This window comes from Gavia stellata, chromosome 5 (genome assembly GCF_030936135.1).
Source record: "Gavia stellata isolate bGavSte3 chromosome 5, bGavSte3.hap2, whole genome shotgun sequence".
Lineage (NCBI taxonomy): Eukaryota > Metazoa > Chordata > Aves > Gaviiformes > Gaviidae > Gavia > Gavia stellata.
Window position 1 is genome coordinate 8,715,205 of NC_082598.1, and position 26,275 is coordinate 8,741,479.

Sequence of the window (26,275 nt, forward strand, 5' to 3'; positions counted from 1 at the left end):
ATGCAAACTTCTGCATTCAGGTTATAGTAGAAAAATTAATCAAAGCAGGAATTATCAGATGCATCTTCAGGAGAATTTAAGCTCTCTTTGTATTCACATGTTCTCAGCTGATAAGTCAGACTGATTTCCACCCGTACAAAGTTTTAACTGGTAAACATAACTTTAAAATGAAAACCAGAAGTCTTACACAAAAGCAATTGTATTTTTATTCAGCTCTTCAGAGAGTTTTAAGATTAACTACATGTATTCATTAAGCCTTTTCTTTAAAGGCTATCCAAATAACACTGTCCGTTTTAAAACAGGTAAGCTATCTAGGGGAAAAAAAAAGCAACCACAAATAGCAAACCCTGTGGTATATCTTTGGAAAAAAATGTCCTGTAATGCATGTAAGAGTTTAAATATTTATATCTCAACTCCTTAAATACCTCAAAGTTAGCATTTCTTAAGAAATGGCACTCAGAACTTCAGTCAATTATGTCTTACTGAGGTTTAGCCTGACTGGAACGGTACATAGCTGCAGTCTACCAAGTTTAAACACAATAAAAACACTCATACTGAAGAGATCACATAATAACCTGGTATTTTGGTTTCAAGTTATGGCAAGCCTCATGGTAAAAAGATGCATTCATATAATGGATCCAAAATATATCCTGCTTGGACAAAATGCCTTTTTTGGGTTAGCAAACTATGCTAACCTAAAAAATCAACGGATAACATAATTTTGCCAAGATTTTTCTGGAATGCTACAATTACAGAGATAACACAACTGTGGAAATAAATAATATAGCCACAGCCCGTGTTTTCAGAAACACCTATTCAGCTGCAGCACATATGGAAATTTGGGCTACACGTGTATACATACATATGGGGTATACTGACACTGTGCACCCACACATAGATTGTCTTCTTGTAATGACGTTACATTTATATAACGTACTTCAGTTTACTAACATTGGCTACCCACAAGTCAGTGATGTGGAAAAGAGCATACAGCCAGCTGAAAAAGCAACGCTAAATCACTAATAATTCAAGAAAAGTCTTTAAGTAAATATTTTAGCCCCTCACATTACTTGGTTAATTTTTTTCTTAGAAAAGTGCTGTAAAAAGACTGATTCTAAACGCTACCCTTGTTTAAGAAATGCATCAAGACTGAGTGGGAGGCAATGTATTTCTTTTTACTGCAAACAGAGATCATCTCTAGAAACAGCCCTATACGTGCATGTGGTTCTTCAGATGATGACCTGAAGCTATCACAAAGACAAATGGCTATTTTTATACTCACGGTCACAGTTTCTCCTTCTACTGTCTCTAAGAAGAATACGTCATATGGATTTTTAACAAGTTGGTTCTCTAACACAGCCTTTAAGAAGCTTACAAACTCTGGAGGCATGCCAGATTACTTTGAGAATTTAAACTTGGAAAAAAAAAATGCGTGTTGAAAGGAATTTAAGCCAGGCACTATTATTAACATAAATCATAATTTTATTTTGGTAATTATTACTAAGTTTTCTAAGAGGCACTTCTGTGGATAGAGTACTACCATTAAAAGATGCAAGAGTATTATACATTTATGACTGTTACTTTGCTGTACTTTTATATTGGCAAAAGAAATGAGATTAATAAAAGCAAAATTCCACTGAAATGAAAACTTCCAATCAATTCAAAGTAGATTTCTATAAAGAACAACTCCACCGCACAGGCAATGAGGAGACTAAAGCTCTTATTACATGAGATGCTATTGGCAACTGACCTGTTTTTCTGGTATAAAACCATCTGCAACTACATATATCTACTATCTAAGTTTCTCAAGGCCTTTAGGATGTTAACTTCACCCATCTTTACAATAAATATTTTTATTCCTAACAGGAAAAGAGCTGTAGAAATTGAATGTCTGTCAGTGGCAAAACCACAACTCCAAAATCCTACCCTCTCTTCTGCAACTATTTCAAGGACTGCATCCCTTGTATCTGTGCTATGTTATGTAAACTTTCCAGAAGTAAATGGTACAAAATGGTTATTTGTAAAGGCTGCTGTGCAGTGGGGAGGTGCATGTCAGATGACACCACCTGCCCCTGTAAGAATCTTCCAAAGGTTACAAAATCCTGCAGAGACCATTTCAAACTCCCAAATAACTTTCCCACAGAAGTACTGGAAAATGTTTTAAATTCAGTCATTGATCAGTTCCTTGATTTTTTATTAGTTTTCAGACTTGTCAACAAATCTGACTGAAACTCAGGAACTCAATTTAATCCTATTCAGATGCCTCTTAAGATCTCTTTGGGAAAGAGAGATTAATCCAGTCTCAGTGTCAAATTTTCACGCTATACAATGCAAAACAACAGGTAATGAAAAGCAGAAAAATCACCCTTATTAATAGGTAGTACAGATAATTGCATAGTAAATGTTGTATATGTAACAAGCATATTGCTCAAGCAATCAGTGTCCTTAAACCCAAATAGTCTGGACTTTTGTCAGCGCATGTTATTAAGAAAACCCAAACAAAAAACCCAACACCAACAATATAACATATACGTTAGTCCTCAAATGATGCTGTCAAATCTGTTCTCAATTCCTTATCCTTCTCCAAAATACAGCTTGCAGCCACATTCGTAACCACTTCCTGGCTGGCTGGCTCTAAGCGCAGTGTGGTGCATTCACCACGCAACCTGTAGCTAGGCTCAGACTAATGCAATCTTTCATGGTTGTGCTTCCAGTACTTGTACCGTTTTTAACATCCTGCCACCTATTTCTGCTCAAAGCAGTTCTCCCTAGCATGGTAATCAAGATGTTTTCAGTTAACCACTGGCATGTCATCTATGCTAGTGATTTACTGGTAAGATCCTTCTGATTACACAGGTGGGAGGTATTAGGACTTTTATTTTCCTGGACCAAAGCATTAAAATATTGCTTTCTCTCGCTGTTTGACCCACCTGTTTGCCAGAGGTTACTACCCCTCTACAATGAACAACCCAAGCAAGCAAATACCTGCATCTCAGCCCCTGCAGTGCACAGGTCAGTGTAAGAACTCACACATTGTCCAGCAGCTTGAGGCTTTCCACCAAGCAGTATGCCAAATGATTGTTCAATGAAGGATGTGATGGACAGCTATAACACTAAGCACTGCATTTAGGTCTATGAGTAGGGCTCTCTTAGATGTCTGGAAATTGCTTTGATTTTAATTTACAAATTATTCTGATGCAGATCAAGAAGTGTGCATCAGTACCCTATAAATATTTAAACAGTGACTACTGCTTATGATCACTCTTTGAAGTGCAAGCCTGAAAAACTTCCATTAATGATGGTCATTCTTGGGCCATCGAGCATGGCAACTTACACCTTTGTGATCCTGGCATCTCTTTCAGGGGAAAGGTTACCCTCGGAAAAAGCTCACAGGCTTTGAAATAGTTAAGCATTCTGTCAGAGTAATTAGGCAGTTCAGATGTTTGCTGTGCTCCTTTCAAATGTATTAAAAAAAAATCCATCCCCTAAAGAGCATTGAAAACCTAAGCAATGTAGCTTCTGGAAACCAACAGAGTTAACTATGTATAGCACTAGCAGTGTAGGTAAATGGGGTATGTTTGTGAATCCTTCTGTTGTTTGAAATAAATACATCCATCAAAAAACAAGCTAGAGGCAGATTAATGAAATAAAAGGTCCCTACAGGAGTTGTACATCTTCAGGGATTAAATTCCTTAGCCTACAGAAACCAATCCCCTTTATAAGTGGAGGGGACCACGAGAAGGAACACAACTGGTATACTTGCTTGGTGAACACTTGCAAAGATTAGTAAGAACTTTACAAATGGATTAAAGAAGAACAAAAGTATCAGTGAAGTCTAACCAAAGTAGCCTCAGTTAGCCCTTTACTATAGAATCAAACCCCAAGTTCATTTAAAAATTTAAAGAATTTAACCTACGTTAAAACTTGAAAAATGAATAGTACTGCAGATATAGAGGGATGCCCTTATTCCATTAAAGACATAAGAAAGCAAAATAATGGGTTAAAAAAAAAATCCAGAAACTGACATCTGGTGAATAAAAACCAAAGATACCAGTAAAAGTTAAGAGGAACTGAGAAGATTTACAGCTGTTTTCAACACTGTAAAAGAAAGCTTTGGAGTCTGCACCCCTGTAGAACGTGAAGTCTCAAACAAATCAAACAGGCCTTTTAGCCAAATCCATTATGAAATACATTCAAATTTAAAAAGTTAAGACATACCCAAGTATTATTCATCGTATTATGCAAACATCTAAAATGCAAAATTTGGCTCGGCAAGTCGGACAAGGCACTTGGCTCGACAGCCAGGTCTCTGGGTGCTGCTGATCCTGTCGGCTGGCAAACCATTTGCCCATGCAGGTGAGGCACCACATGGGACGACAGTAGCATTGCTGGCATTCCCCTTCGTTTGGCTCCTGGCAGTTCTTGATAAGCTTGATGTTAGCGATAGTCTGCATACACCCTATGCATGGCTCCAGCTCCTAAAGGAGAAGAAAAACGTCAAAATCATGAACTGCACAGAATGGTTTCTGTTACTGCTCTTCAAAGGCTTTTAGAAAATTATCTGCGCACAAGCATAGCAGGAACCTGAGTTGGGTAGAGCCTCAAGGCAGAACTGCCCCACCAGAAGATACCAAATGGTTTCAATCTCCAGAGCCCTGTTTTACAGAACACCCTCTAATGAATGAGAACAAAGTATCTCTTTAAACAGAAAACCCAGAACTGCTGCATGAGACTGATTAAACAAAAATAACTGAAAATAAACATTCTTTCTCTCTCTGAAGAGCTCTGTTTCCAGAGCACCGCAGCCAGAGCAAGGTGAGCCATCTTTATCATTCAGACATACTATTTTTCAAAAAACATACCAATATAAAGTAAGAAAAATAAACAAAGCAAACAGTTCTTACCACTTACTACAGCAAATGGCTGTTCCTATCTTCCATCTTTATAAGTAACAGAGGAAATCGAGGCTCTACTGAACACAGTGGGCACTCATCTTGAAGGACCAGAGATTTACTTAATTTTTCTTTGATAATATTGGAATAATTTATATTTCCCGACTGTTAATTATGCCACATGAACTTGCAGTTGCATATAGGGAGATCATCTTGCTATGAAATGTTTTACAATTAATAAACAATAATTAGCATTTCCCATGTGTCTTCCTGTCAAAGCTCTCCAAGAACTTGACAAAGTTCAGAAGACAACACAGGCATGGAGACCTGAATCCTATTCATACTGCTGTCAGTGTAACAAAAAGCAGCTCTGCTTTGTGGTCTCTAGTTCCCACCTCCAGTGTCTCCTCCCTTGTCAGCTCAAGCATCTGTTGAACCACACTGGCAGCTTGACTGTGGAGTGGATCATCTTTCTTTGTCTCTTTTCACCCCCATCATTTCCCCCAATCAGGTTCACCACAGACAGTGTCTTGTGTCAACATGGGGATGTGGAGAGAGCAGGAAGCAGAACTACTCCTTTCAGAAGCTGTATCAGCTTTAACTTGCGAAATTAGGGCTTATCATAGTATTTAGGCAGGAAAAACTGTAGCACGGAAAGGTTAACTAACTTTTTCAATTTATTCATGGAACTTCAGAATAGGGAAAAATCCCATGTTGTATTTTTAATGTCCGTATCATAATTTCTGATGTTATTTATCACTCAATGTCAAACCAAAATTCAGTAGCTTAGCTGACACTTAAATGTGTCAGAAATTAAAAGCCCTGCAAGAAAGCAACTCTCTCAAATAAATAGTATCTTCTCTTTATTTTGAACATCTCTTTTCACTGTACTCTGGCACTGCAATCAGAACGCGCAATCACATTAGGTGCAGACATATCTGATCCAGTTTTATTTTAGCTAGTTCATGTAACCATACAGTGAAGACACCATATAAGCTGCATGATACTACCAAAGATATCAAGTACTCACTCCATTGGCTGGAACATCTGACACAGACTCACTGCAAGGTCACCAGAACTAGTGTAATTAGTTACCTCTGGTACATTGAACAGTGCTCTAGTCACACTTCCGATTGCAGCACAGGTATAATAATGACCAGGTCTCCACAAATATTGCTGAAGGAAGGACTCCATGGTGTTATTTACAATTAAAGCAAGCCCTAATTAAGAATCATTAATTTATTTCAGCAGAAGATCCAGCAAAACCTGGCTGTCTAGAAAAGCAAGCTGTAATGGAGCAATATGCCAAAAGAACAGTAACGAGAGCTGTGATTCTAGCTCCCCATAAACTTTCTGGAAATGTAACCTCATTTCCAAATGTTTTCAAGTAAAATTTTTATGGAAATGATTATAGGGGACTTTCTTCCATTCTGCTATTTCTCATGTCTCAAAAATGTAATGTTCACAATACAGTTCATCTCCTCATAGAAGGAAAAGAAGCAGCAGCCAGAACTACATTTATTACATGTTTACTGAAATGGAACGTGATCTCTTAAGACAGATGGACCCACCCTGACTGAATGAACAGCACTTTGGTTCAGGCATCACCAACAAGGAGGCCTGACTGAAGTCAGCTCTGCTGTGCAGACCTTGAGAAATTGTGCTGGCCACATCTTCTCAGGAAGTTAAGGAATTTCAGCTATGTCTTATCACAAGTTAACGGTGCCAGCCTGTGCTGGAGCTAGATGAAACTAAAACTGCTACAGCTGCACACGCTCCCCAAAGGGGAGTCTGACTACAAGTCAATCACTTTATGCTATAAATATCTGTCACACCCCTAAGCCCATTGAGCTCTCCTGCATGGCAGTGGGCTGCATGGCAGTGATCTCCCCTTGGGTAGGATGCGTCTCAAGGTTACTCCTTGAGGTTGAGAGATCCCTTACCTGGCATCTGTTATCTACAGCGAGGTAAGTGATGTTTTATATTAGATCTAAAGCACATTGTATATAAGCTAGCTTAATTATTACAAATGCAGTAAGTAGTAGTGTGTTTGATTGCCATTTAATTACAATTTAATTATTGTTTAATTAGCATTTAATAATAATTTAATAAGTATTATTTAATCATTTTTTAATTATCACTTAATCATTGTTTAATAAAACCTTTTGGTTAACCTCACAACTTCTAGTAATTCACCTGCAACAAAAACTGGCATAGTCAGCAGGATAGCAGGTTCAATCACTGACTACTTACGGGGGCACGGACTTAGCCCTTCACTGAAGTTTTCAGAAGATTTGGTACATGAAAATTAGGATAATTGGAATAAGACAGAGGAGCAGTTAAACCTCACAAGAGGGAAAAGAAAAGGGAATAATATGCAAAATGTTGGGAACACGTTTGGAAGCAGCCTGTCAGTATAAGGAATGCAAGGAAAGGGAAATGCAAATGTTACAAGATGAGGTTGAACAAAGAAAGCAACAAGAAATGCTGTTATCTCTGCAAATAGACCAATTGCTGAAAGAACTGGGGGAGGGAAAAGAGAAATGAAGGATGGTAGAGGATGAACTAGAATTCATGATTACTTGGGCCTGCAAGCCCCCAGATCCTGTAAAAAATCTGTAAACTAATCATATCACCGGAAGACTGGGACAGAGATATTTGGGAGGACCCTGATCCAGAACTTAGCGAGGCGAGTGAATTAGATGAATCAGAATTTAAGGTAGCCCCTCATATTAAGACTAAGGTATCTGCTGGATCCCAAGGGGGCAACCAGAAAAACATCACAAGGACCATTTCATGGGACCCCCTTCAGCTGGCCAGTCTGCAAGAAAAATACAAGTGGAAGCCTGGCAAGAGCGAGACTGAGTATCTGTGGCGCGTCTCCTTAACTGAAGGAGACCATATTATGTTAGATCAAGGCGAAGCGGATGGCTTTTGGGGACCAGGAGTGTTCTTGAAGGAGGGACCAGACCCTAACACTGAGCGACACTCTGTCACGCGATGAATGGCATATTGGGCAGGGGGCACAGACCTTCGGGATAGAGGGGAGCCCACTGCTATACAAGTAAGATCATTAAGCAAACTTTCTACTGCCATTACAAAAGCAGCCTGCCTTCAGGCTATGAACAACAGGCGTGCACATGGTAGTTACCCTATTGCTGCCCCTGTAGACCCTCCGGCTATGAAACCACTAATAAGGGGAGCCCCTGCTATCTTAAAACCATACCTCATTGCAAAAAGGGATGAAATAAGACAAAACATAGAGCATAACACCCAGGAGGGTCAGGACAGTGAACTGTGCCTCTGATCCATCCTGACCTGGGCAGAACTGTTGCATGGCATTGTCAGTCATAGCTGAGAGATGGGGTGGGATGAACCGACATCAACTGGGCAATCCCGAGCTGAAGCAGACACCTTCCCCGACCTCATAAACGTCCTGGTAAGGTACTGGACCCCCAAAAAAGGCATAATGAACTATGGAGAAAAGCCTTAGTGCTAGGCATACCTCAGGTAGCCATACAGGGCCAACCGACGGGGACTATACTTAGTCTGATCAAGGCTTTCCAAAAACAAGGGGTATCAGGGAATCCAGAACAAACCAAACAACCGTCTGCCCCCAAAGACCCTGCAAATAACCCTTTTAGACCTCTTAGGGAGGAATTGCAAACCTTGCAAAGAGTAAGTCCTAGACAGCAACTTGGGCTGCCTGTCCAGAGGATTGAAATTTATCAATGGGATAACACAGACAGCCCTCACATTTATGTCCCAATCAGCCCCCAAAGACAGCTAGTAAATTTTTTATTTGACACAGAAGCTCAAATTTCAGTAACTTCAAGTTTGAATGCCCAAAGAATTTACGTTAAGCCCGGTCAATGGAGGGTTAAAATAACAGGATTTACCAGCAAAAGTAAAACATGGCCCATAGCTAAAATAAACTTGTTATTGCCGGGACAGAAAATGATATCAAGGCAACAATTAGCAGTAGTTTCAGGGAAAGAAAATGTGTTAGGTGTTGATGTATTACAAGGATGAGTTTGGAAATTGCCAGGCGGTGGTGTTTGGTTTTTGGCTGCCTGGAGTGTCCTTGGTTAGCTGAGTGAAAATTAGCAGCTGTTCACAGGCATCAGTGAACTGCTGTAGTTTGCTTACTGCGAGCTGCACCCACGCTGCCTGACTCGAAAATAATTAACTTCCCTCAGTATGCTAGCTCTGCTGCTGCCCGGACGGGTATTGCGGAGGTCATAGGTGACCTAGAAAAACAGACACTTTATCTCCCGGATGCACTCCCCATATAATTCCCCAGTGTGGCCAGTTAAAAAAACAGACAGGAGGTTGCACCTAATCATAGACTATAGAAAGTTAAATGCAAACACTGGCCCTCTCATGGCCACCATCCAGGGTGCCGCTCACCCCTGGATAGTGGTACTAAATGTAAAAGATATGGTTTTTTATGGTGCCGCTGCAGGAGGAGGATAAAAAAAGTTTGCTTTTACCTAGGATGGGATACAATTTACTTTTAATAGACTTCCTCAGGGCTATAAGCATTCACCCACTATAGCTCGGTGGAGCTAAACATTGTATTAGCGCTAGGTGGATATATCCTAGCTATTTCTCAAACATATATAACTTATGGTCCTTTTCTGGGTTAAGTAAAGGTGGCCTGTCCACCTAGGTAAGGCCAGTAATTGGTGTCTGCAGGAAAGATGACGCATCATGATACTGAGTCCCTTTTCATCCCTACATACTATCAGGCCTCTCCCACCTCTCCCCTTCACTCCTTATTGGGGTCCAGCTCCTGCCTTAGAAAAAAAATAATTTATTTACAGTCAATTAAGATTTCACAATAGCTCTTGCTTGGCTCATGAATATATGTTGTGGTGGGTTGACCTTGACTGGACACCAGGTGCCCACCAAGTTGCTCTGTCATTCCCCTCTTCAGCGGAATAGGGGAGGGAGAAAATAAGACGGGAAAAAACCTCATGGGTCAAGATAAAGGCAGGTTAATAAAACGAAAGCAAAGGCTGCATGCGGAAGCAAAGGAATATGAAAGATTTATTCCCTACTTCCCATCAGCAGGTGATGTCCAGCCACCTCCCGGGAAGTAGGGCTTCAGTACATGTAGGCGGTTGCTTGGGAAGACAAATGTTGTAATAACGAATGCCCCCCCACTTTCTCTTGGCTTTTATTGCTGAGCAGACATCATATGGTATGGAATATCCCTTTGGTCAGTTTGGGTCAGCTGTCCTGGCTATGTCCCCTCCCAAGATCTTGCCCACCCCCCAGCCTACTGGTGAGGGGGGAATGTTGGAGAGACGGCCTAGATGCTGTGTGAGCACTGCTCAGCAGTGGCCAAAACACTGGTGTGTTATCAACACCTTTCTAGCTACCAATACAAAACACAGCGCTATGAGGGCTGCTATAGGGAAAATTAACTCCATCTCAGCCAGACCCAATACATATGTACAATGTCCATAGATGTAAATAAAGCCCAATACAAAAGACAACGGGCAACCTTCTCTTGCCAGAAACTTGAGAGTCCTAATTCTGCTAGTAGTACATAATTGCCCTCATACCACTTCCCTCGTGCACCTATAGGAATCATAGAATGGGTTAGGTTGGAAGGGACCTCCAGCGATCATCTAGACCAACCCCGCCCGCAATGCGCAGGGACGTCTTCAACTAGACCAAGTTGCTCAGAGCCCTGTCCAATCCGACCTTGAATGTTTCCAGGGATGGGGCATCTACCACCTCTCTGGGCAACCTGGGCCAGTGTTTCACCACCCTCATAGTAAAAATTCTTCCTTATATCTAGTCTAAATCTACCTTCTTTTAGTTTAAAACTATTACCTCTTGTCCTTTCACAACAGGCCCTACTAAAAAGTTTGTCCCCATCTTTCTTATATTTCCTAACTTTCTCAGCCACTGCATCAGCAAGTGATGCTGGGGTACTCTCATATCTAACAGTTAAGTCCACCACAAAAGCCTGAACTCCCTTGACAAATATCAGGTCAGGTTTATATAATTAATTTTGATGATCTTTTAAAAGAAGTGGCTCCTGAAATATTACCCATTCTTTCTTTTTAGCTTCCTCTGCCAACAGTTCACATAGTTGCTTGTTTCTCTTATTCTAGCATCTTGAACCACAGGGCAGTATCGAATAATATGTCAGCAAGTTCCTCTCTGCTTGACAATGCCAACAGCTCTTAATTTGAGTGTCCTGCCTACCCCTTGCCAAATACTCTCTCGTGAGGTAGGCATTAGCTCTTAACTGTAATGCAGTAATGAGCTTTCTGCGAGGAATGTCCCTGTAATATTCAATCCCTAATTTATCCTTTCCAAAGTTAGTAATCCCATGGCCCTGGGACAGCAACTTGATCCAATTCAAAAATTCCTGCTTTTGCCAGTCACAGGGTCTCAGAAAGATGACCTTTGGAGTGGACATCTCCCATTCCAAGACTGGTTCCTCACCACTCACAACTTCTGAGATGACCATGACTGCTCTGGGGTCCCAAATAGATGGATTTTTCTCTTCATCCCCACCTGCCGCAATCCATAGCTTTTCAAACTCTTTCTCTATCCCTTCTTCCCACACAACAGATCTTATAGTGTCATCTGATGACTGAGCAATTTGGTGCAGCCTACAGGCCTGCACACTAGGAATTAGTCCAGAGAGTCTGGTAATACCCAGCCCTTCATCCCAAGTGCTGGAATACAAAATCGCATCACGAGTACTTGCAGGTAGATGTAACTAATCCTTGACGGCTGCTTGAATTGCCAAATCAAGGGTCTGTAGTTACATGGCTTTCACATAGGCTTGGTCTGCTAAGTAAATCAATTGTGAGATAGTATATCCCTTTAAGATGTCAACTTTCTGAAATGGCTTCAGTGGAGCCTGCCCAATCCACCTTAAGCATTTGTTCAGTTTTTTTCTAACTTAGATATTCCAATCCATGGGTCTATACAAAGTCCCAGCTATTTTTCCAAACTACCTGGGTCAATCATATTGAGGGGTGTGCCATTTATTGTCCATGCCGGACAGCCATCGACCATGTAAGAGTCCTTCGTAGGCTGGATGTAAAATACATGGCACTTCTCCCCTTGTGTTTTGAGGCCTGTCAGATTGCAAAAGGCCTCTAAAATGGCAACATTTTTCTGCATTCCATCCCAGGATTCAATTAATAGGATCAAGTTGTTTGCAGAGGCCACTAGGCAGATATATCCTAGCTACTAACTAAAAGGGGTAACCAGTCTGGAGTGACCCTGCCGAGACTTGTGTTATTTTCTCTTTCCAGGAACGGTACCCGGAATGATACTGGAATGCCTCCGTTGGAGATCAGATTGGTCATCAGAGGAATATTTATCCTTCTTGCAGGAGTAATCATTGCCAATGTGGACCAGATCCAGTCTACACCTCAAAAAGCCCAGTGCACAGGTTGGAGGCCCTCACTTCTTTTATTTGTGCTAATCCATATGGTAAATGTAGTAATTTCTGCATCATACATGTTTAAAATTGATGGAAGTACAGGAATATTGGGAGAACCAGCAAAAAAACTAACAATGACAATTACTGGTAATCACACAATTGTAAAAGCAACTAAGAGTCGCCTTATTTCTGCTACACCATGTGACAGAATCTCTATTGAATATAACGTGACAAATTATTCATAGAATCATAGAATTGTTTAGGTTGGAAAAGACCTTTAAGATCATCAAGTCCAACTGTTAACCTAGCACTGCTAAGTCCACCACTAAACCATGTCCCTAAGTGCCTCATACACATTCTTCTAAATACCTCCAGGGATGGTGACTCAGCCATGCCCCTGGGCAGCCCGTTCCAATGCCTGACAACCCTTTCAGTGAAGAAATTTTTCCTAATATCCAATCTAAACATCCCCTGATGCAACTTGCAGCTATTTCCTCTTGTCCTATCACTTGTCACTTCGGAGAAGAGACCAGCACCCACGTCTCTGCAACCCCCTTTCAGGTAGTTGTAGAGAGCGATAAGGTCTCCTCTCAGCCTCCTCTTCCCCAGGCTAAACAACCCCAGCTCTCTCAACTGCAACTCCTAAGACTTGTGCTCCAGACCCCTCACCAGCTTCATTGCCCTTCTCTGGACACGCTCCAGCACCTCAATGTCCTTCTTGTAGTGAGGGGCCCAAAACTGAACACAGCATTCAAGGTGCAGCCTCACCAGGGCCGAGTACAGGGGCACGATCACCTCCCTGCTCCTGCTGGCTGCGCCGTTTCTGATACAGGCCAGGATGCCGTTGGCCTTCTTGGCCACCTGGGCACACTGCTGGCTCATATCCAGCCGGCTGTTGATCAACAGCCCCAGGTCCTTTTCCACTGGGCAGCTTTCCAGCCACTCGTCCCCCAGCCTGTAGCGTTGCATGGGGTTGTTGTGACCCAAGTGTAGGACTTCACACTTGGCCCTGTTAAAACCTCATATAATTGGCCTCAGCCCATCGATCCAGCCTGTCCAGATCCCTCTGCAGAGCCTTCCGACCTTCCAGCAGATCAATACACCTGCCCAACTTGGTGTCGTCTGCAAACTTGCTGAGGGAGCACTCAATCCCCTCATCCAGATCATCGATAAATATATTAAACAAGACCGGCCCCAAAACTGAGCCCTGGGGAACACCACTTGTGACTGGCTGCCAACTGGATTTCACTCCATTCACCGCAACTCTTTGGGCCTGGCTATCCAGCCAGATTTTTACTCAGCAAAGAGTGCGCCCATCCAAGGCATAAGCAGTCAGTTTCTCCAGGAGAATGCTGTGGGAAATGGTGTCAAAGACTTTACTGAAGTCTAGGTAAACAACATCCACAGCCTTTCCCTTATCCACTAAGTGGGTCACTTTGTCGTAAAAAGAAATCAGGTTAGTCAGGCAGGACCTGCCTTTCATAAACCCATGCTGACTGGGCCTGATCACCTGGTTGTCCTGTACGTGCCATGTGATGGCACTCAAGATGATCTGCTCCATAACCTTCCCTGTCACCAAGGTCAGACTGACAGGCCTGTAGTTCCCTGGATCCTCCTTCCGGCCCTTCTTGAAGACAGGTGTCACATTTGTTTATATCCAGTCAACTGGGACCTCCCCGGTTAGCCAGGACTGCTGGTAGACGATGGAAAGTGGCTTGGTGAGCACTTCTAGCAGCTCCCTCAGTACCCTTGGGTGGATCCCATATGGTCCCATAGACTTGTGGATGTCTAAGTGGTGTAGCAGGTCACTAACCATTTCCCCTTGGATTGTGGGGGCTTCGTTCTGCTCCCTGTCCCTATCTTCCAGCTCAGGGAGCTGGGTATCCACAGAACAACTGGTCTTACTGTTAAAGACTGAAGCAAAGAAAGCATTAAATACCTCAGCCTTTCCCTCATCCTTCGTCACTGTGTTGCCTACTGCGTCCAGTAAAGGACGAAGATTCTCCTTAGCCCTCCTGTTGTTGCTAATGTATTTATAGAAACATTTTTTGTTGCCTTTTATGGCTGTCGCCAGGTTAAGTTCTAGTTGGGCTTTGGCCCTTCTAATTTCCTCCCTGTAAAACCTCACAACATCCTTGCAGTCTTCCTGAGTTGCCTGCACCTTCTTCCAAAGGTCATAAACTCTCTTCTTTTTCCTGAGTTCAATCCAAAGCTCTCTCTTCAGCCAGGCCGGTCTTCTTCCCCACCAGCTTGTCTTCCGGCACATGGGGACGGCCTGCTCCTGTGCCTTTAAGGCTTCCTTCTTGAAGAGTGTCCAGCCTTCCTGGACTCCTTTGCCTTTCAGGACTGCCTCCCAAGGGACTCTGTCCACCAGGCTCCTAAACAGGCCAAAGTCAGCCCTCCAGCTGACTGAAAGGCAAACACCTACATGTGTCAGAAAGATAAATCTAACTCAATCAAAAAGCAGAGTAGGCTGCCCCTCATGCCCCAATTTTATAATTAGTTTCCTCTTTAATGACACAACTATAGAAGCAGTGTGCCTGTGGACAGATAAAGGGAGAGACAGTGAAAATGGACTATCCTTAAAGGTCACGCTAAAGTCTACTCCCAGACCTCACACTATACCAACAACTACCCCTACTACCTGTCAACCCACTCCCTATCCTATTACTCCCACAACCGACCAAGCTACATATCCACACATTTCTACAGTTGGACCCTACACTGTTAAATGTACAGGACAGCAACAAGTCATATTTAACCTGTCCTGGTCCCGGAAAGGGGTAGAACTGTCCATGTCTGCTGATCTGTAAAAGAACCCTTTGTGAAGACTTAACTGTTGATAGAAATTTTACCAATAATGTGTCCAATCAACCAAATGTATGTGTTTGTAACTTTGTAAACATTACTGGATGCAACTTTAATTACAGAGCCCCAGTGACCTCATACAGACTGTTAAAGGAAAACTACACGCTGTATCAAGACCGTTTACCTTCCCCCATCAGAATGAACTTGATGCTCTTTCACAAGCTACTGAAACATGAAGACTTCAGGCCTTATTACAAAAAGTACAACAACAAAGCAAAAACACATTAATAACTGTACATCATGACGGAGAAGAAATACACTGTATAGTAGGAAGAGTGAAGAAGGATGTGCAACACCACTGGTGGGAAACCCTATTAGGATGGTCTCCAACAGCAACAGGTGTATTGTACGCCATGTTACATCCTGTGGTAATGTTTGCCCTTCTGGTAGTTTATATTGCTGTTATTGTTTTTTTATATATTCAAGTCTGGGTTTTGGCCCGATCAGTATATCTCATTGCAAAATGTACAGAGTATCTTGCTACTGATTGTGTGGAACTATCTTATAATTAACCTTAATTAATATTGTATTTATCGCTTAATCGTCCAGTAGACAACATGATGCTATTACCACCTCATATTTATAGTACAGAGGCAAGAGGTGACCGTACCACCACTCTGTGAAGTAAAGTGATTTGACTGGAGTCACTGGGTGGAGTGTGACAGATGGACCCACCCTGACTGAATGAACAGCACTTTGGTTCAGGCATCACCAACAAGGAGGCCTGACTGAAGTCAGCTCTGCTGTGCAGACCTTGAGAAATTGTGCTGGCCATATCTTCTCAGGAAGTTAAGGAATTTCAGCTATGTCTTATCACGAGTTAACGGTGCCAGCCTGTGCTGGAGCTAGATGAAGCTAAAACTGCTACAGCTGCACACGCTCCCCAAAGGGGAGTCTGACTACAAGTCAATCACTTTATGCTATAAATATCTGTCACGCCCCTAAGCCCATTGAGCTCTCCTGCATGGCAGTGGGCTGCATGGCAGTGATCTTCCCCTTGGGTAGGATGCTTCTCAAGGTTACTCCTTGAGGTTGAGAGATCCCTTACCTGGCATCTGTTATCTACAGCGAGGTAAGTGACATTTTGTATTAGATCTAAAGCACATTGTATACAAGCTAGCTTAATTATTACAAATGCAGTAAGTAGTAGAGTGTTTGACTGCCATTTAATAATTGTTTAATTACAATTTAATTACCATTAATAATCTTTGTTTAATAATTTTCATTCAATCATTTTTTAATCAGTGTTTAATAAAACCTTTTGGTTAACCCCACAATGATGACTTCTCTTAGTAATTTGCCTGTGACAGCCCTTAGTAAACAGTTATCAATTACACAGTAGTCACAGGCTCACCTATATTGAAAAGTATAATTATTACAGTGGATAGAAAGTCTCACCTGAGTGCTTGGAACAGGGTATGTCTGGTTAATTTCCACCAGAGATGTAAAGGTTTCTAGAAACAAATCACTAAGGCTTTGATGGATCACAACATTAGCTGCATTGCTGATGGGAGCACGGAGCTTTTCTCGGAGCTCCCCATACTCTGCAGAGTTCAACCTGAAGAAGAAAAGATGGAACAAAGTGTTATCTTGATTATCCATTCAAATACCTTGATAGTACATTGCAGAGGTTAACATCAGAGAAGTGAATCCACAGAAAAGCTATTTAGGTTGGCACATACTAGTCAGAGTAAATACATGGTGAGCATTTTGCTTTCTTTTGCTGTTTAGTTGTTGGTGGTTTTGACAAAACTTAGACAACAGAACACGCTGTCCTCCTTCATATCTGTGTCAGACTGCTGACAGGATATGCCAGAGATTAGCTAAAATATCATAAAAAAATAAATGAAGGCTTTTGAAGTAATCAGCATGAACAAAAGCAGTGCAGGTACATAAATCATGCATGAACTGTAAAATATTGCATGCACAGTTTCTGTCCACCTTTTTAATGCCTATTTACTTACACCATATCTAAATTCTAGTTTATAAACTCCTGAGGACAGAGATTAAGAGTTATATCATGTGGCACATATCACATAGTGATATAGCACATGTAAGTATTAGAAGAATGTCAATCAGTATCAGTTTCTGTGACTTCATGATACAATTTCAGATAAAACCTGAAATCTCAAAGGTTACAAACAGCTGCTGAATGTGACTTACACTTTGATTTAAGGCTGTAACAAGCTGCATTTCACACTAGGTTGCTTCTGCTAAAGTAAGTCTCTCCAAGCGAGGCCCACAGACCTCAAGTGGTACATGAGACCTTGTGCAGATCCTGTAGTGACACATGACTGTTGTTACCACTTTTTAATGTAACAGTTCTGAACTGTAGATTCAGAACTCCCCAGCTTGATGTTTCCACTCATTAAACAGCTTTCATGGAGAAGCCCTGGGAACGTCGCCCTGAAATGCCTCGTTCTTCCTGCCACTTGCTGAGCTCCCCGAGCCCACTGGAGCCCAGTACAATGCAACGCTGGCTTAGCTTTAGCTCCCAGTGGTCTCGATTGTTTTAACTACTATAGGACAATGTTGCTTGTTAACCGATAATATCTGTGCAAATAACAGACACCTTTGTATCCAGAGGAAAAATTCACCTTGAACATGCAGGGAAACTTGGCCTTGCCTACACAAAAGCATTTTTCTTTCAAAAACATCCCACTGTATCTAATTCTGATTCTGGATATATATAATGATCCCATATCCTTAATAGGGGAAATTTGTCCTGTGGCACTTTTCTTAAATCCTGTATGACTGCATTCTAGCAGAGATTTGCTATTTCTGACACATCTTATTACAAGAACTTTTAAATACTCTTCTCAGTGCTGTTCTGTTCAGCCACAAAATAAAATTTTGGGATTTGGATTTTTTTCCCCTAATAGGAATTGCCAAAGAAGCCATGATTTTCTCAGCTGGGGATGTAGTTTTATAACTCAGGAACTGAAACACTTACAGAAGAAAATCATTAGTTGTTTAATACTTACTTGGTCACCACTCTCACAGGTCTACGAAAGTCTCCCCTTTTCTTAGGATTGTCACGCTTACCTTAACGAGAGTTAAGGTAACTTAACTCAGAACCTCTCGTTCTGAGCTCTCTTCACCTGGATATCTAACACAATCACCTCTGTACCTTCCTCATACTTGCCAGGACCCCTCTGCTCACCTACAAGTCTGGTGATCTGCCTACTTTTAGTTACCTAGTAAATAAATGCTGCTGACACACAACTTTGCAGCAAACAGACACCCAAATGCGTTTTCAAAGATATAGTTGTAGGAGCACCAGCATGGCTCTGTGTACTCCTTTTAATGACACAATGACAACAAAGACTTTAGCACTTGTACTTTTGCCTAGCTACACAGAGAGACTGCTGAAAAAATACACGAGTCCTTGGAAAACAAGCCCTAACAGTTCACAGCACGTCTGCTATGATTTACTGTTACAAGAATGCATAAATCAGAAATGGACCAAAATTACTTCCTTGCTTTAAGGGCCGTTAGCTTGCAGCAGCTCTGTGAGAACTCTTCTGAGCAGCGATGGAATTATGAGCCACCTTTCACCTAAGTTTTCCCAGTTACTTCTTTCGGCATCCAGCACAATCCTCTTCCTAAGAATGAATCAAACAGAGCAGTCCCTCTGTTTAACCATTGTGCATTCAATACCATAGTTTCCAAACTTTTTTTTCACTGCGCTGCATGGCAGAACTGCACAGAGCCTCTCTGAACACCAGGCAGGGAGAAAAATGGGTAGGGATGAGACCCAAGGAGTCTTCAGATCTGCCACAAAAGCACTCCATTAGCACTATCAAATAGCACATATGTAACATAACAGGGTAGTTGTTTTACCGTATATCAAATGCCTTCACGTAGGGATTAATACTGGCAACACGGATGGTGAGGAACTGCACAGGCATATTTGAGTCTGGGGTGAGTTCATGCTGTCTGGAGTCTGTCACTGTCAGATGAATGTCCTGCTGCTGAGCAACGTGTAAACAGTAGGTGGTCACTTTAATCACCCACGTGTCTGTAACAATAACCCTCGCTCCTGGTGCTCCGGTAGCAAATTTGTCGATTCTCCTAAATTCTGTATTGATGGAAGAAGCTACTGCCCTCCAACCTGACTGTGGGAGAGCATGAACAGCGAGTGTTCGGGCTAACGGATGATTATTCCAACCTTTCCGTGACCAGTAATATGCCAGGGCGCTGGTGACTGCTGGAAAGAGAACAGCGAAGAAGAAGAAAGTTTTCCATCCTTTTGAAGCCAGGTAGAAAAAACAAAGATGTTTTTCAGGTGCAGCAAAGCACATACCAAGGTAATAACCTGCAAGGAAGAAGACATACTTTCAGAAAGCAATTAAGTACATGCATAAACACATACCCCTGACTCATATAGTTATCTAACCAGTGAGCTCACCTCCAGGGAGCTGTTGTACTTCTGGATGATAAGTCAAATTCAAGCCTCTTGTCCTAAGCAATCTGAGGTAAATTCTTACTTGTCACTGAATTTTACCATAATTATGTAGCTAAATGAAGCCGATTTGAATTTGCAGGTTAAATAAAATTGCCTGTAAGATGACACTTACTTTTAGCGGAATTGTATGGCTAAAGGAAGCTGATTTGAATTTGCTGGTTAAATAAAATGCTATTCCTTTGTAATTGCATGTACTCCGATGCAGCTAACTAGTTATAAAGCTTAGGGTGCACATTACAAAGAAGCTTGAGAGATACTAAAACACTGTATTTCCCAGATGTATACCGTAACCTGCTTCACCCACACCTGCGTGCACCCCACATGCAGACACTGCTGAGGAACCCCCTCGCTCCCGCCCGGCCGGCGATGACGCCGGGCACAGCAGGTCCCCGAGTGCAGGCTCACCCCGCCTGCGGGTTTGCCTGTCACACTCGCCAGGCTGACGGCTGCCGTCTCCCCCCGGTGACTTGCCCGTGGGGACCCCCGCCCGGGCCCTCCCACCCGCCGCCGGCCGGGGCTCACCCAGGGGCAGGAGGGAGTGAGCCAGCAGCGTGCCGGTGCTGCGCCGCAGGTGGTACTGCACGAAGGCCGCGTCCTCGCTGCCCAGCCAGGCGGCCAGCAGGCTCTGCACCGTCAGCCCCGCCGAGCGCACCTCGTCGGGCGGGAAGACGAAGCAGACGGCAAACACCAGGTAGGCCAGCGTGAAGGTCACCGCCGGGCTCTCCATGCTGCGCCCCGCCGGGCAGGGCACAGCACGGCCCGACCCGCTCCCGCCGCGGCCCGACCTGACCCGCCACCCCGCGGCTCCCTGGGAGCGGTAGTTCCCGCCGCAGCCCCGGATGGACGGCGCGGCCGCGGGAGGGGCCGGCCCGGCCTGGGCGCTGCCGGGCTGGCAGTTCCGCCGGGGCGGAGCCGGCCGCGGCCGTCCGCGGGGTGGAGGCGCGGCCCCGCGAATATCAGTACCAGGCGGGACCGTGGCGCTGGTGGGCTCCGGCGCGGAGCCCCTCCACCCCGGCCTCCCCGGGGGGGGCCCTCGAGGCCACGGCCCCACTCCCGCCGGGTGCCAACCGACTCACTCCCTGTCTCCCCAGAGCTGCCCAGGACTCAAATCTCCCAGTAGCCGACCCTCCCCGTGGCCTCAGGCTTTATAAACTTGTAAGGTCATGCTTCACGGGCCTGGCCAAAGAAACTAATCCCAGTTCTAAACCTGAACGAGCTCTGTTGGATGAGGGCAGCCTCCTTCTGAAGTAGGCAAAAGGCTTGTTTTACTTAAGGGTCTGAAAAAACTTTTCTGTGCTTTTCCTGGTGTGTTTTATGTAATGTTTTCTTCAGAGGATGATCAAGACAGGGATGTAAGATCTCAAAAGGCCTTAAAGGGAGATACACTTTAAGATATCTTTGTACATTCCCAAACACAGTAAAGGGAGAGGCCTGACGGGGATCTCTGGTTACTATTGAAGTACAAACAATAACTAATAGCCACAAGAATTGCTGTTTCTCTTAAAATGCAACAAAACCCCTGTTTGCACCCTGTAATAACGTAAACTGCAGTATTTGTCTCTTTTAGAGAAAGGGGAAATTACATAATGGGAGAAGCACGGCAGAGGAAGCAACATGCAATGTTACACGTGACTAGTGACGGGGAACTAAGTCCATAGGAAATGCCGCCCCGGAATGTGAAATCTTACGCTGGCGGGTGGCTGACGTCTTACTGTTGTTGATGGAGATCGGGAATTCATGGTGGTTTAGTGAGTCTCGAGTAAGACAGTTGCATCAGTAAAATTATGCTTGGATTATGGGCATCTGTTTTCATTCTAAAAGACCTCATTGTTAGAAAATTTATTAACAATCATTTCATTGTTGCTGCCTAATGATTCAACTGTAAGGACTGTTTTAATTTGCAGAATGGACTATGAAGTTCAATAATAAAAATCAGGTTGTGAAGCAGCAAGTCTTCGTTCTGTGGTTTTATTCAGAAGATTGTTGAAGCAGAGTAACTGAGAGGTTGTGGATGTACTTGGGGCTACAGGGGACTGATGGGTTTATGTTGTGAGGGGGGAACAGAGGCAAAACACTCTAACAGCCACACAGGACAGCTGTGCAAAAGTCCTGAAGATGATGGAAGTTCATGTGGATGTATTTGTCAACATGGACCTGAAACAACGAAGTCGGTACCGAGCCCGCGATCGGAATGGTTTTCCGAGATGAATGACTCAATAACAACTAGTTTGTTATTAAGCAGGCATTCTTTAATACAGCGCTGGGCAGCACTGGGGATTCGTCCACCACGAGTGCTCCAACAGGTTAGCAAAGCACCTCAGTTCATATACAGAAAAATCATACATATTCATCAGAATTCTAAAAAGGGCGGTCTTATGTGGATGAGTTCCCGGAATTCATTTGCATAGTCCAAGCATGCGCAGTAAAATTAGGGTTAGGGTCTTTTCACCCTCCGGTGGTCGTTCATAGTCTTCCTCACACTGTCCGCTAGTTGAACTTCGGGTTTCCATTGTCCATACATGGTCATGGAATTGGCTCATCCATCCTTTGGCCTCAGAATGTTACAAAAGGGTCAGTTTGAACTAGTTCTTTAGCACTTATCTTGACAGAAACGTCTCGAGTCCCTGTTATCAATGATATACTCAGGAGGCATAACGAGCTACCTCAAGGCCCATTTGATCTTGCCAGGAAGGGAGTTACACGTCTTGAAACATCCTATTATCAACTCTGCTCAGCAAATAATTAAAACTATGCAAGTAAAGCTTTTATGTATCGCAGCAGGGTCTCAGCCAGGGACCGTCAGTGATTTAACCCTTCATTCAGACCTCTGAATGGAACTAAAATTTAAATGTGGACCTTCTTCTTCCAAAAGCTTTCCAGCTTCTGAGCTGATCGTGCCTTAATTTGGGTATCAGCAACTTTCATTTCCTTCAAAGAGTCCTGATGGTATCAACAGTATTTCATGAACTCACCACAGGACCGAGTCTCACGGGACATGCCAGATTTACTTATACTGACCTCTTTTACAAAGCCCAGCCCAGCATAGGCCTCAGACCTAATTCCTCCATAGCAGGCACCTACAAGAATAATATTGGAGTCTACAACTCAAATTCTGGCCCAATTTTGCTTTGCATGGAAATCAGTGTGTGTGTGTGTGTAGCACTGAACAGTGAGAATGGGCAAGTACCTGCCTGGCCTTCCCCTGGCCGCAAAGCAAGGTGAGGGAGAGGCTGACATCCAGGAGGTACAGTAGGGTCTGTAAAAATCCATATGGGACTTCAGCGCTTTGTCCCTTGCTCTCTTACTTCACTCCTTCCATGGCAAAAGGGTTTTAGGTATTGAGAATTTGCTCTTCTAAAATTTCATACCAAAAGGTGGAATTATTTACCTCAGGATTTGCAGACACAAGTCTCTGCCCGCAGAGACAATTAAGTCCTGTGGGGCCTGACCTCGCGCTGCTGGCAATACCACAGGTACTTCACATGGTTCTTCCCGAAGAACACCAAACACGCAGTTTTACCCCCAGAGCCGGTATGCGCTTCCCCGAGCGTGTGTCCGAAGCAGGACTTCGCTGCCGGCCGCCCCCGGGCTGAAGCATTCAACCGTTGTTCACGGCAGCGCGACGCCATGGCGAACCCACGCGCACTACACTTCCCAACATGCCTCGCGCAGGAGCGCACTCCCGCGGGGCTCATCGGCCAAGGGTCGCGGCTGTCCCCGCCCCTCTGCAGACCGCTTTTCTGATTGGCGGACGGGTTCCGAATGCTGCTTCCTCATTCGCGGACCGGGGCTGCCGTTGAAATTTGAAATCCTGTGGCGGCGGTGGAGGGGGCGCTGCCCGGCGGTGGCTGTAGCGGCGGGGCGTTTGCGCCTGCTGGGTCCCGAGCATTGCCTCAGCCGAGCGCCTTGTGGGCTCGCACCCGGGCCCCGCCGGCAGGTAGGGGTCCTTTGGGGTGCTGGGGAGGGGACAGCTCCGATCGTCTACGGAGCTGCGGGCTGCCCCGCTGAGTTTGGGTGAGGGAGGGCCGGGGGGGGGGGCTCGGGGACCCCTTCTGTGAGTTTGGGGGTGGTGTGGGGCTGGGAGGGGGGGAACACAGGCTCGGGGACCCCCTCTGTGAGCTTGGGAGTGGTGTGGGGCTGGGGGACGACGACAGGCTTGGGGATGTGGGGCTGAGGTAGCCCCTGTCGAGGGGTCTCAGGGGCGCTTTTGTGAGCTTGGGACTAAGAGATCTGAGTGGATCCTCCGTGAGTTTGGGGATGAAGCGGAGCTGAGAGCTTGGGGGTGATGGGGAGGAGGGTCGGGGGTGAGGGGAGTGGAGGTCAGGGGCTCCCCCATGAGTTTAGGGGTGAGGTGGGGCTCAGGAGGATCTTGGGAGCTTCTCTATGCGTTTTGAGGGTGATAGGGGTCAGAGGGGGACGTCGGGTCGCCTCTGAGTGTGGGGGGGCGAGGATATGTGGGTGGCTCTGGGGGCTGTATGGGGCTGAGGGAGGCTCTGGCAGCTCAGATGGCTGGGGGTTGCTGAGGGCACCCCGCTGAGTTTCGAGGTGGGTGATGTGGGGCTGTCGTGGCATAGGGTGACTCAGGAGTGTTGGGGGCACCCCGGTGAATTGGGGGGCTGGGGGAGGGCTTGGGGTTTTGGTGTGGGGTTTTTTTTTTTTTACTTAAAGCATGGCTAGGTGCGATGATGGGCAGGGACGGTGCTTTCCTGGAAAGCCTGTAAAGCCTTCCCCGGCCTTACTGCTCCTCCTCTCCCATGCCCGGCCCGGAGGAGCCCCACATCGCCGGCTCCCGCCCCCAGCAGCTGCCTCTGACCCAGCCGCCGAAGGCCAAGGCCATCTTTTGTTCCCCTGCAACAAGCTGCGGGCCCCGAGTGCCTGCTCCGGGCGTTAACGAGGCCGGCTGGGCCGGGGCTCCACATCTGCTGCCTCCCAAGCTTGATTTCTACTAAAACTGCTGCCCATTCCCCTTCCTCAAACGGTCTGTTGAGAGCTGGGTGACTTCTGTAGTCAGGGGAAGGTTGTGATTATGAAGGGGTAGGTTAGCCAGAATAGTGTTTATTTGTTCTGAATTAAGGTGTTGGCACTAAAAAAATACATAGCAGTCAGCTCTGTGTCAGTTTGTATGGAAATATTCACAGCACCTAGTAAGTTACTTGGTGAGCAAATGCTCTGCAGCTTAACACTGGAGGAGTTCAGAAAGATAATTCAGTAGAAAAATTCCATCTTTGCCCTGCATGTTCAGTGGCTTTTTAGGTATTTGAGATCACACTGGTGTTTTGGACGTTGTGCCCTTGTGATTATTAAACAATAGGTAATTGCCATGAAGCCCTCAATTTACAAATGATAGGTACCTGAGGTTTTATTATTGATGTAATTGAATTTATGTTCATTCTCAAATACAGAATGACAGACTGCTTGGATAAATAGTCTTCTAAAATGTGGAGCAGTTTCATTTTTGTGAGATTTGATGGGCCATAGCGGGAAAACTTGCTGCCTTTCACAATACTCGCAGGCATTGGACAATGACTACTTTAAACAAAAAGATGTTTTTAATAAAGCCTCCATTCCCCTTTCACTTTATCACACTACTAGCTAATGAACTTGTGAAATAGAATTTAGATCAAATCATGGCTGCAAATATTTTAAGTAAATGCTGAACTACTTTAAATCATTTAATCCTAGAAGGGAGTTTGATTTTTAAATTTAATGTCTAAAATGCTGGGCAAATGTGGTGTGTGTATGTATATGATGTCAATTTATTGGATATTGTAATGATCTGAATCTGGTTTAGCAATGGTGCACAAGTAGCTCCATGAAAAACCTGAGGAAGTCTCCAAACAAACCTCCCATGCTTATGGAGCTTGCTTTAGAAGGTGTTGCCAACTTTTTCATGTCCTAGGCTTCATTTCTAAAGTAATTATGCTAAATGACTATAGTATGTAAAGATCCACTTGATCTGTTGACTCAGTTTTAGTTTGGAATGAAGGAAAGCAGTGATGTTCGCTTCAAGTTCTACAAGTTTTTTTATGTAAAAATACTTCATGTATAAAATAACTTAAGCTAAAGTATGAATATGATGAAGAATAAAGAAGGAATGAAAAAATAGCTAATACAGCCGTGCTTTGCTTGCCATTGCTTCTGTAGCCATTGTTTGCATTCCATTGCTGATTAAAAGTGCTGTTGTCGGGCTTGCAGACAAAGCAGCTGAGCTCAGTGGAGAGATGAAATGTGTGCAGAGACTTAAATACAGAAATTTGAATATATAAAGGCAATGAGATTGAAAACATGACTTAAAATTTTCAGTGGGAGTGTTCTTGTTACCTCTTATGACAATGAAGACAATGATTTGGAGTTGTCTTCAGCTGATTTTTCTGGATTAATCTTGACTGCATGATGGGGGATGGAGAAGTAAGCTAAGGATTGGCTGTTTGGTCAAATCAAGCATTTGAGATCTGGAATGATTATCCATTACAGAAAGCCAACATCTCCTCCACTTGATGATACTGATTATCTTGCATAGGTGGTACAAGATAACACATCAGTTCTTATGAAAGAAATAGCTTTGTTAGTGGTTTGAACGATAACTAACTGTGCTTCTCAGGGGTCATCTTCGTGGACAGTGGT

The 26,275-nt window shown here is 44.1% G+C and overlaps 1 protein-coding gene across 1 annotated transcript; it reads right to left on the reverse strand.

The window, feature by feature from the left end:
* Positions 1-1,269: 1,269 nt before the first annotated feature.
* TMEM129 (transmembrane protein 129, E3 ubiquitin ligase) lies at positions 1,270-20,378 on the reverse strand. Its single transcript, XM_059817643.1, has 4 exons — positions 20,174-20,378; positions 19,027-19,501; positions 16,582-16,741; positions 1,270-4,478 (listed from the first exon to the last, which is right to left on the reverse strand). Exons 1-4 carry the CDS (start codon positions 20,376-20,378, stop codon positions 4,230-4,232), a joined length of 1,089 nt encoding a protein of 362 aa, XP_059673626.1. The 3' UTR covers positions 1,270-4,229.
* Between the last annotated feature and the right edge of the window lie 5,897 nt (positions 20,379-26,275).